The sequence below is a fragment of the Mobula hypostoma genome, chromosome 4 (assembly GCF_963921235.1).
Source record: "Mobula hypostoma chromosome 4, sMobHyp1.1, whole genome shotgun sequence".
Taxonomy (NCBI): domain Eukaryota; kingdom Metazoa; phylum Chordata; class Chondrichthyes; order Myliobatiformes; family Myliobatidae; genus Mobula; species Mobula hypostoma.
Window position 1 is genome coordinate 184,614,623 of NC_086100.1, and position 12,290 is coordinate 184,626,912.

At 42.7% G+C, this 12,290-nt stretch overlaps 1 protein-coding gene across 1 annotated transcript in view; it reads left to right on the plus strand.

Annotated features, from left to right (window-relative positions):
- The first annotated feature begins 205 nt into the window (after positions 1–205).
- Positions 206–12,290, plus strand: part of eif2ak3 (eukaryotic translation initiation factor 2-alpha kinase 3) — a 99,822-nt gene continuing 87,737 nt past the window's right edge. The window contains exons 1-2 of the mRNA XM_063047117.1: positions 206–543; positions 2,062–2,191. Of these exons, the coding sequence (XP_062903187.1) occupies positions 317–543; positions 2,062–2,191 (357 nt within the window). The 5' untranslated portion in view covers positions 206–316. The remainder of the gene's footprint in view (positions 544–2,061; positions 2,192–12,290) is intronic.

Genomic DNA, 12,290 nt, shown 5'->3' on the forward strand with positions numbered 1-12,290 from the left:
TTGGCGTCCCGGTTAAAAACACTCGATCAAAAACGATTGGCCGAAGTGCTGAGTGATATTAATATTCACCAATAAGCTGCGGAAGGTGGTTCAGAAATTCACTCGTTAACGGTGCATTGGCGAATTAGAAATGATTGACCCTGGATGATCCAATGAGCGTTTAGGAAGGTGGGTGCACCGAGCGCCTGAGGTTGGACCACAACAAACAGCGAGTCGGAGCCGGGCTGCGTGCGGGTGTGATTCGGTGCTCGGCGGGAAGAGCAGCGGTCGAGCAGGGAGAGTTCCGGTGGCCGCTCGCCTTGTTCATGCTCTAGCCATGGGGGCCTGCAGCGTTAGCGGCCGCGGGGCCGGGGTCCTAACAAGCCTCCTCCTTCTCCTGCTGCTAGCGGCGGCCGGCGGGCTCCGGGCTCGGGAGGACCCTCCTGTCACGGGCCGGACTCTGAAGGCGGTGGCGGGATGGGAGGCGGCCGGAGCCGGCGTGGATGCGGTGGTAGAGGATGACGAGCCCGAGGAGAGTGAGCCGAGCGGAGAGGAGATGCCCCGGTAAGGATTATGCATCCCGATCCTCTACCCTCGACCCCTTCCTCCTTCAGCCCGTTCACCTACTCTGCTCTACAAACTAAACCTCTGGTGTCCTGTCAACCAGCAGACAGTTCCGACGGACAAAGTCTTGTGGAGCATTTAAATCTCTCAACCGTTAAGACTGATGGGATTCCCCGTTTGGCGATCAGAACAGTAGAGGAGAAGAATAGGTGTGAAAACGGTACTGACTGAGGTCGCGGTTACAACTAGCACTGAGGAAGTAGTTTCGTAAACTGTTCATTTTTCTACTCTGGAGACGTAGTTGAGACGCAAGCTTACTGCAGTTTCCTTCTGCTCTTGAACTTTTGTTGTTCCTTTCGACTGCATTGCTTTAATCTACCCCCTTACCTGTTGGATGCCATCCAGACTAAACAGTAGAATGTAACATGCTCTTTTAATAAACTTAGGTAAATATAATCACCTGACCATGCATTGCTATAACATAGCATCACTACTGCATACCATTAAAACCAACTGGCCAGTCCCCGCTCAAGGCTGTTTATTTAAGCTCTTAAGATAAAAGTTCAATTTTTAAAAAATCAATGTATATCATGTTTTTTATCTTAAGAGTTTAAATAAACCGCCTTAAGCAAGCTAGTTTTAACGGAATGCAGGTAGTGATATCAGGTTTATTATTAGCTGATTTTACATATATTTTGCAGCAAAACTATGCAGGATATACGAATTACTGTGATGCAAAAACAATTTAATAGTGGTAAAGAAAAATCATGAGGCGGTACTCATGGGCCCGAGAGAAATCTGGTGGCAGAGGAGAAGAAGCCGTTTCTGAAAGGTTGGGTGTGTGTCTTCAGGTTCCTTGTACCTCCATGCGATGGTAGTACAGTAACGAGAAGAGGGCATGTTCTGACATTTGGCTCCACTACAGCCGGCAAGCTTCGGTAATAAGAGTATTGGGAGCCATGGTTTCCATTGGAATTTAGTGGAATGCGATGTACAGTGTCGTGAGATAACGGGAGTGAGTGGGAAGAGTCACGTTTATTGTCATTTAACTATACACACGTATACAGCCAAACAAGGCGACGTTTCTCCAACCAGGGTACGAAGCACAGTTGTACACAACACAAAATAACTTGTGAAATTAAGGATAACATCTGCACATGAATCATGCATAAACAAATTAAAGTGCATAAATTAAATATTAGAGATTAGAATGCATGGAAGCATGGAGTATGAGTGCTAGTCTGAACCAGATGGGCTGAAGAACCAAGGGTTGGCTGTTGATTCTATGTTGATTCAAGGTCTTCTCTGTAGGCACCATTTAAACCTTGAAATCTGATATGGCTGTTGAACCTGTACAGGGATAATGCAAATATCATTAACCAACTGTTACGAAAACGATAAGTATAAATTTCGGTCATAGTAATGCGATTGAGAAGAATTGTGATTTTAGTGGGGAGTGTTATTTGTTGGAAGTCCTTCCTTTTTTTTTGTACTTTAAAGTAACTTGTTTGCTTGCAGATCCCTGGTTGTTATTAGCTTGATGGATGGGCGCATTGTGGCTTTGGATCCAGAGAATCGTGGGAGGAAGCGCTGGGAGCTGGATGTTGGTGCTGGATCTTTAGTTTCAGCCAGTCTCAGCAAGCCTGAGGTAAGAGCCGATGACTGCTTTTGATTCCATGGTATTGTCCATCTGTGCCTGGTGTTAGAACTCTCAATTGTGACACTATCACTTCAAAGTTCAAAGTACCCATGTCGTCATATACAACCTTAAAATTCTTGCAGGCATTCATAGTAGAACAAAGAAAGACAATGGAATCAATGAAATACCACACGCAGTCAAAGACTGACAAACAAGCAGTGTGTAAAAGAGTTGTGCTGCTTTTCAACTCTTATCTCAGCTGAAAACTTCCTCAGAATTGCCCATGAGCTCACGGAAGTACTTTGGTAACCATTCCACAATGACATAAAATTTTAAAATCTTGTTCTTGATGGTCAAATTTTTTTTTTGGTCTCATTCTGTCCAGTCTATATCCTTCTTTAAACTCAAATCCTGTGAGATCACCTCTGTATTTATTGTCTCTTGAAGCTCAATCCTTCGTGGCTTTGCCTTCAGTTAGGTTACAATCTCACATTATCTTCACCCGCCCCCCCCCCTTAAATCTCATTTAAGGCTTATCTTAAAACCCACCTTGTAATCAAGCTCCGGGTGCCACGGCTACGTAGGTTAGTGTGATGCTATTACAGCTTGGACCATTCTGTAAGGAGTCTCTTGTACATCCTGCTCATGGAGTGTGTCAGTATTCCCCGGGTGCTCCGGACATACTGGGGGTGGGGGGGGGTGTTTAACTGGTCATTGTAAACTATCCTGTGATTAGGTTAGGGTTAATCATGGTCGTGGGGTTGCTGGCTCAAGGGACACCACTACTCTGCTCTGTATTACTAAATAAATAGTTACCCTTTCTCATGCTCAGCCTCTTGGGGCATTATGTTCAAGCAGCTATGTGTAGAAGATTTTGTTGAGGTTTTCTCTCTGCTGGCTTGTTTTGGTGTATACAAGTTACAAATTCATTTAATTCTGGACCAGTGCAAACTGAAAGATTGTGCGGCTGCATGTGCACTTCAGGTCCGTCTGGAAGAAGAGTCATATAATTTCTTTAATCCTGTGTTGCTCCCCAAGTGTCCGTAAATGTTTTCTTGTCCAGGCTCAGAATGAGTGCTGAGATTTTTAAAAATGTGCATTCTTGAGACATCACTGCAAACGTAGTATCTGACCACTTACTCCATTTATTCTTTAGTTCCTCTTGCATCACTGGCTTTTTTTTTAGCCAAATGTGCATTTGCTCATGGCTTGTTCAAAGCTTGTTCCTCCCGTTCCATTATGTACAAAGCCGAAAAACAGAAGTACAACCTAAGACATTGAAGCAGGAAAGGCGAGGTAGTCTCCAACCTGTTCTGTGTTAAATATACCTCATGGCTATTCCTGTGCAGTGTCCACTCTTACCTGCTCTTTGTACCCCTTAGTTCATTTGGTTCAAAAGTTTGTTGATGTTCCTTTGTCACTTGGTACCCAGATGCACTGTGGGTGCACCATCATAGAAACATAGAAAATAGGTGCAGGAGTAGGCCATTCGGCCCTTCGAGCCTGCACCACCATTCAGTATGATCATGGCTGATCATCCAACTCAGAACCCTGTACCTGCCTTCTCTCCATACCCCCTGATCCCTTTAGCCACAAGGGCCATATCTAACTTCCTCTTAAATATAGCCAATGAACTGGCCTCAACTGTTTCCTGTGGCAGAGAATTCCACAGATTCACCCTGTGTGAAGAAGTTTTTCCTCATCTCAGTCATAAAAGGCTTCCCCTTTATCCTCAAACTGTGACCCCTCTTTCTGGACTTCCCCAACATCGGGAGCAATCTTCCTGCTTCTGGCCTGTCCAATCCCTTTAGAATTTTATAAGTTTCAATAAGATCCCCCCTCAGTCTTCTAAATTCCAGCGAGTATAAGCCTAGTCGATCCACTCTTTCATCATATGAAAGTCCTGCCATCCCAGGAATCAATCTGGTGAACCTTCTTTGTACTCCCTCTATGGCAAGAATGTCTCTCCTCAGATTAGGGGACCAAAACTGCACACAATACTCCAGGTGTGGTCTCACCAAGGCCTTGTACAACTGCAGTAGAACCTCCCTGCTCCTGTACTCGAATCCTCTTGCTATAAATGCCAGCATACCATTCGCCTTTTTCACCGCCTGCTGTACCTGCATGCCCACTTTCAATGACTGGTGTACAATGACACCCAGGTCTCGTTGCACCTCCCCTTTTCCTAATCGGCCACCATTCAGATATTAATCTGTTTTCCTGTTCTTGCCACCAAAGTGGATAACCTCACATTCATCTCTAAAACTACAACAGTTCTTGGGGACTGATGGCCACCTTCTTGAAGACTTTTATTGATTGACCATAAATGATGACTTTCCAAGTGATATGTACCGCCCATAATTTCTTTTTTAAAGTAAAATGTTTTGAAAATTGAGATTTTTTTTCTCATTTTCGGACCTGATTCCTGCCATGCCTTGTACAAAATTTTCTTCTTGCTTCTGTCTGTCACCTTGACACAAAGGTGAATCCAGAGGTCGGTGGTACAAATAGATCATCATGAATGCTGAGCCTGCAGCCTGTCTACCTGTTGATCTTCAAAGGTCCAGAGGACTATTGGATGAAGGGCAGGACATAGCTTAATTTATAATATTACTCAATCAATATCACTGAAAATTTACTATTACCTAGTAACGTACATCATGTTCAGCTACATAAGTCACTGCACTCAATAAATAATCCAATTTGTAAAGTGCTTTATATCAGTGTGGTGAAACCCTTCAGATGTGGGCCTGTGCTTCTAATGTAACGAACAAGTGCAGAGGTCCAGCTGATATTAGAATTCACATCATCATGTTTCTGTGTAATGTAAACTTTGGTATAATTTTGGTAATTTCCTGCTGTGCTCCCTTCCAGGCCTATATATTCTTAAGGCGTGTCCTCCAGAATTATGCTCAGTTCCGTAGATCTGGTTTAGCGAGAGCTTTATGTAGTCTCAATCCAGTTTCTTGGCTTACGTGTACAAATGTTGCCATTCCAAGTAACTTTATTAAAAGTGGCTTTTTGTGTGAACACACCAAATTTTGCAGTTGATTTCCTAAGAGCCTTTTGACCTGAACTGTTTCTGGCTATTAATCATTTAGAAAGTACTGTTGTTTTATATCTAAAGGCAAATTAACTGAATTGAGTTCTTTTGCCACAAAATCGCTTACACATTGAAGCGAATAATTTCTCTTGGTAATTAAGTTTACAAAATTAAATTTGAACTATCTTTGCACAAACAGGGGAAAATTTGCAGGTTAACTTTCCAAGCTACTCAAACATATGAGGCCACACTCCAGTTGGAGGAGCAACACCTTATATTCCCTGTGGGCAGCCTCCAACCTGATGGCATGAACGTTGATTTATCAAACTTCTGGTGATGACCTCCTCTTCCCCTCTTTCACCATTCCCCATCCCTTTTCCCCCCCTCTCACCTTATCTCCATCTTGCCTGCCTATCACCTCTCTCTGGTGCTCCTTCCGTTTTTCTTTCTTCCATGGCCTTAGGTCCTCTCCTATTAGATTCCCCGTTCTCCAGCTCTGTATCTCTTTCACTAATCAACTTCCAAAATCTTTATATCACCCCTCCCCCTCCCGGTTTCACCCATCACCTTGTGTATCTCCCTCCCCTCCCCCCACCTTTAAAATCTACTCCTCATCTCTTTTCTTTTCTCCAATCCCACTGAAGGGTCGCAGCCCAAAACATCGACTGCACTCTTTTTCCACTGTGTGACCTCCTGAATTCCTCCAGCATTTTGTGTGTGTTGTTTGAATTGACAGGGTAGAAAGTAAGGGTAGAAAGTAAGGAAGCACTTCCACATTCATAGCTATTGTCAAATTGAAATTGCTATTGTAATCTGTTCACCCAGAATTTCAGTCAGAAATATTTCCTCCCTGTTGTATAAATCAAATCTGGCACGAAGATGTCAATTAACATGGAAATTTGGAGGTTTTTGTGGTGGCTTCCTCCTCTACAAGGAATGCTGCACTTCCGTTGTCTACAATGCTGTCTGCAGAATTTAGTGACCTACTTGATGATGGGTGCCCTCGTGTTCAGCAATGGCTGAGTTCGTAACGTCCTTGCCTCGTGAGTTCATTCCTTGTACTTGAAGGGCCGGAGTTCAGATTGACTGTCCAGTAGAGTACTGAAGGAACTTTGCTCCTTAAACGATCATTATTCGGATGAGATGCTGAACTGTGCCCCCAGCATTTTTAGATGTACAACAGATCATGTGGCACTATTTTGGAGGGGGTGGGGAGTGGAATGAGTTATCCTGAGTCCTGTATAACAGGGGTCTCCAACCTTTCTTGCACCATGGACGGTTTAATATTGACAATATTCTTGCGGACCGGCCGACCGAGAGTGGGGGGGGGCGGGGGAAGGTGTTCAAGTAGGGTTAAACTCACCTCAACATGTCTTTTACAGTTAGGGTTGCCAACTTTCTCACTCCCAAATAGGGGACAAAAGTAGCAGTCAAATCCTGATGAAGAGTCCTGGCCCAAAACGTCGACTGTACCCCTTCCTATAGATGCTGCCTGGCCTGCTGCGTTCATCAGCATTTTTTGTGTGTGTTGACGGGACACTTGTGTTTATCCCGAGAAAGACTACCATGACCATGAAGCCTTACACGGGCAGCTGTCTGCGCATGCGTGACATATGCATGTGTGTACGTGCCGATTTTTTTTCCCACAAATCAGTTTTGCCTTAATCTTCCCGACTACACTGTACATACATTATTTCTACTTTATATAGGCTGTGTACTTATCATTAATGCTTCTACTATATGTTAGAGTTATTTTAGGTTTTGTGTGTTATTTGGTATGATTTGGTAGGTTATTTTTTGGGTCTGGGAACGCTCAAAAATTTTTCCCATATAAATTAATGGTAATTGCTTCTTCGCTTTACACCATTTGGATTTCATAGGAACGCTGTACCTTAGCGGGGGGAATAGGGGACAAGGGCGGTCCCGTATGGGACAAACCAATTTAGCCCAATGTACGGGATGTCCCAGCAAATACGGGACAGTTGGCAACCCTATGTTCAAGTTCAACAGTGTGTTACAGAGAATGAGGAAAGGTGCAGCTAATTCATATTGTTTCCTCGCGGCCCGGTGGTTGGGGACCGCTATTGTATAATACCGAGTCCTTAGTGACCATTTCTGAGCAGAACAAGGATGTGGTCATATTCACATTGTGGTTTGTGGGACCTGATATTTTTATGCTCCATGAAATAATGAGTTAAGGGTGTTCCGAAATAGAAATGCAAGGTTTTCAAAGTTAAATGAAAAGTTAAAAAAATATTTTTTGTAAGTTTGAAGTTTCAGTTTTTAAACTTAATTCCACACAATCACCCAAGTCATGATTTTATTAAATATATTTCTTGATATTTTATTTGTGGACATGATAACATTTTGAAGAAAGCATTTCCCAGTGATTGTCATGAAGTGCTGCTGTCAATGTGGTGAGGATGTTTTCACGGTGTTAAGATGTTCTGATCTGTCAGCAATAAAGCCATGGTTGTGTACTCTTCAGCAGGGAATTGTATTGTTTGAGGTCACATAGTAGATGTTAGGTTAAAAAAGGGCCTTCTGCTTTCTGGGAGTTCCTCAGTACAAGTAGGTCTTGCATCATGTTCAGTTGCAAAAACTATTGTTGGGTATCGGAAATACCCTGGAATTCGTCACTGATGCCTTGTAATCTGAGGTATGCAAATCACGAGATAATTTTTCTTTATTCCCTTTAAAAACACTCAAGAAGGTCATATTCCGCTCACTGAGTTTATGCTGCCTTGCAAGCAATATCATTCCCTCGCTAAGTTTCCTGATATTTCCATCAATTTCCCTTCTGATTCTGTTATTTTGCCACATGGCTGGGGGACAATTTGCAGTGGCCAGTTGACCTGTCCAGCCTGTGTCATTGAGGCTCTGTGAGGAAGCCAAATCACCCTGAGGAAACCAATACCACCACAGGGAGGATCTGCAATCTCCACTTAGACAGCACCGAGGGTCAGAGTTGAACCTGGGTCGCTGATGCTGTGAAGCAGTGTCTCCATAGAGCTGCCATTTCTGTTATATTTTCCATGAGGTGAGCACCATTGTTTCAAAACTCCAGGTCAGTGTGCAGAGTGTAGATGTTCCTGAAGTGTAAGCATAGAGATTTCTACTTTTCACCATATGTTGCAGGGACTGTGGGTTGTGTTTAAATGATATTTAAAAGATGGAAACTCTCCGCAAACCAGGCAAATCTCCAGAAACAGAAGTGCGGTACTAAGACGCTTCATCAGAGATGGAATTGTGAGTTGACGGATTAGTTTTAAGTAGTAGGGAGGGTGGATGGGGGAGACAGGTCAAGGATTAACTTTATTTGCCATATACGTTTACGTGTATTAGGAATTTGCTGTGGTGTGTTGGAGTGAGAGGCAACAAAAAGCAAACAAGTACATTCAACAATTGTATTTTTTTAAAAAAGTTTCAGGTTAAAGTACAGATGTAGAATAAAATGTGCATAAGTACTTAAATATCAGCATGTATTTACAATGTAAACATCTTTATAAACATTGGTTTAAAGTGTTTACAGTGCAGTAACTGGTAATAGATAGAGGAAGCTGGGAGGCGATGGAGCTAACTGGAATGGTTGATCAGGTTAACTGCCTAGCAGAAGTAACTTTTAAAGTGGTGTGTAGTTTTGGTTTTAATAGCCCAATGGTGCTTTTGTATGGGAACCTACAGAAAAGGCAGGTTGCAGGGTGGTTTTGCCTAACTGCTCTTTGTCACAGCCACATACAAGTCCTGCAGTGACAGTAGATTGCAGCCAGTGACGACTTCTGTTGCCCACCTTGGTGGAGAGGAGAAAGGGGAGAGCTCTGTGCAGTTGAAGTAAGCTAGTTGATAGATTGCTGAGGATGTAATTCATAGCTAGAAGGGAGAACACAGATAACAGGAACATAACCCATAGGAATAGAATTAGGCTGTTGGACCCATCGAGTTTGCTTTGCTGTTCTATCATGTAAAAGCTCTGGAATGCAGAGCTGTGACAAATTCCCAGCTTGGTTAAGAGTGCATAGATTTGGTCAGGACTTGAGACTTCAAAAAGGTAAAAGCCAGTGTCCTAAGATAAACCCTTTTGTTCAAATTGTCTCCTTGGGCTTCTGCCAAAATTTTGGTGATGATTCGTATAATTGGACTTGGGGTTATCTGCATGCGGAAACACAGAACTGTGCCTGTTAGGGGCGGGCAGTGTGCAGCCAAATAATGTAATACTTGTTGGTCAGTAACATAACCATCCAGGCGATTGGGAGGGGAGAAAAATCACTGCTCTGATGTTTAAGGTTGGGGTAAAGCCCAGAATTCGTGGTCATAGTCAGGATTTCATCATTTTCTGTTCTCTAAACTTAGAAACACTGATACAAGTTGAGAGGCACTAATATCATTGAACACATTTTTTTATCCATCCCTTTAAAGTTCAACATAAATTTATTATCAAAGTACATGTATATCACCACATAAAACCCTGAGATTCATAGTAAATACAAGAAACACAATAGAATCAATGAAAGACCGCACCAATAGGATGGACAGCAACCAGTGTGCAAAAAAACCCCCAACAAACTGAAATTACAAAATGAAAGAGGAAAAAAAGTAACCATAATAATACTATTTTACCAGCTTGAGCTGAGAAAAAATAAAAATAATAATAAATACTGCAAACATGAGATGTAAAATCCTTGAAAGAGAGGCCATGGGTTATGAGAACAGTTTGGTGATGGGGCAAGTGAAATTACCCCCTCTGGTTCAGGAGCCTGATGGTTGAGGGCCAATAACAGTTCCTGAACCTGGTGGTGCAGATCCTGAGGCTCCTGTACCACCTTCCTGATGGCAGCGGTAGGAAGAGAGCAAAGCCTGGGTGATGGGGTCCTTGATGCTGCTTTCCTGCGACCGTGCTCTGTGTAGATGTGCTCAGTGTTGGGGAGGGTTTTACCTGTGTTGGACTGGGCTTCCTCTGCTACTTTTTGTAGGTTTTTCTGTACAACAGCATTGGTGTTTCCCTATTGGGCGAGAGTGCAACCATTTCTTACCATTCAGGGTAGAATCTTACTTGGAAGTGGTTCAAGTTACAGGTCTAACTGGACACACCAGCATCTACTTGTAAGATGCTGTTCTGGAAGTTACTTCAACACAATGGATTCTGGTTGACCGGGGCGTCAGTTTATTTAGGATAAATCTTAAAGAATAAAAACTAAATTATATGTTATAATTATGTGGTTTTGTTAGTTTTTTCAGTCTTGGTCTGTCCTGTGTTTTGTGATATCACACCGGAGGAAATATTGTATCATTTCTTAATGCATGCATTACTAAATGACAATAAAAGAGGACTGCGTGTCTTCATAATCTAAAAATCAAGAAAATAGCTGGGATTCTTCTAGTTTATTTGGGACAATGTGCTGCTTAATTGGGGCAGGAGACTGACGCCAAACAGTTTCTAGCTAGTATCACAAACAAGAGAAAATCTGCAGATGCTGGAAATCCAAGCAACACACACAAAATGGTGGAGGAACTCAGTAGGCCAGGCACCATCTATGGAGAAGAGTACAGTCGATGTTTCTGGCTGAGACTCTTTGGCAGGACTCCTACTGAAGGGTCTCGGCCCGAAACGTTCACTGTACTCATTTTCTGTAGATGCTGCCTGGCCTGCTGAGTTCCTCCATAAATTTGTCTGTCTAGCTAGCACCCGTCGTGGGCATTTCTATTGCATTTGGGCACTACTCTATGCTTGGAGCAATCGGTTTTAAATGGAGTCAGTTGTGTGTGTGTGTGTGTTCAAAAAGCAGTAATTTTTGTCACTAATAGATGGTGAGAAGTAAGGAAAACAACTGCCTGGAACTGTCTTGCTCACTGTTGTTTCATTCAGGCTCAGAGATGCTAGACCTGGCCAGGGGTCAAAATGAAACCATTTCACTACTTCAACAAATTAGGAATTTGAAGCTATCTGCAATCATGTTGAATGTTACAATGAAAATTAAGATTAGGAGGATGCAATTGTATGAAGGCAGTCCATTATCTCCACTGGGTGTCTGCGCTGATTTTGTTCATTTACAGTTAGTCACAAGAACACGGCAGTTGAATTCCTCAGTCGATAACTATTAGGAACTAATATAGTTTTATAGTACTCTAGAGGTATTGGTAATGTTCTAATGTGTTCTGCGTTTCATTTAAATACAATAATTGTTACACAGATAAATGGCATTTTGTCTTTTTTTACCTTTAACTATTTCAATGAAGCTTTGGCTAATTCGGTCAAAATATACTGGTCCAGATAATAGACAATAGGTGCAGGAGTATGCCATTCGGCCCTTCGAGCCCGCACTGCCATTCACTATGATCATGGCTGATTATCCACTATCAGTATCCAGTTCCTGCCTTATCCCCATAACCTTTGATTCCACTACCTTTAAGAGCTCTATCTATCTCTTTTTTGAAAGCATCCAGAGACTTGGCCTCCACAGCCTTCTGGGGCAGAGCATTCCATATATCCACCACTCTCTGGGTGAAAAAGTTTTTCCTCAACTCCATTCTAAATGGCCTACCCCTAATTATTAAACTGTGGCCTCTGGTTCTGCACTCACCCATCAGCGGGAACATGCTTCCTGCCTGCAGCGTGTCCAATCCCTTAATAATCTTATATGTTTCAATAAGATCCCCGCTCAGCCTTCTAAATTCCAGAGTATACAAACCCAGTCGCTCCAATCTTTTGACATATGACACAATCCACTGTATTTGGTTGTTCTGAAATGGTTTGTATTGGTTTACAATGGTCATTTGGCCCATCAAGTCTGCACCATTCCACTATGGCTGATTTATTAAACCCCTCAACGGCATTCTCCTGCCTTCTCTCCGTAACCTTTGATAGCCTTACTAATCAAGAATCTATCAACCTCCGCTTTAAATATGCCCAGTGACTTGGCTTCCACAGCCATTTGTGGCAATGAATTCCATTGATTCACCACCTTCTAGCTAAAGAAATTCCTCCTCATCTCTGTTCTAAATGGACATCCCTCTATTCTGAGGCTTTTTCCTCTGGTCCGAGACCTCCTCATCGTAGGAAATAAGACA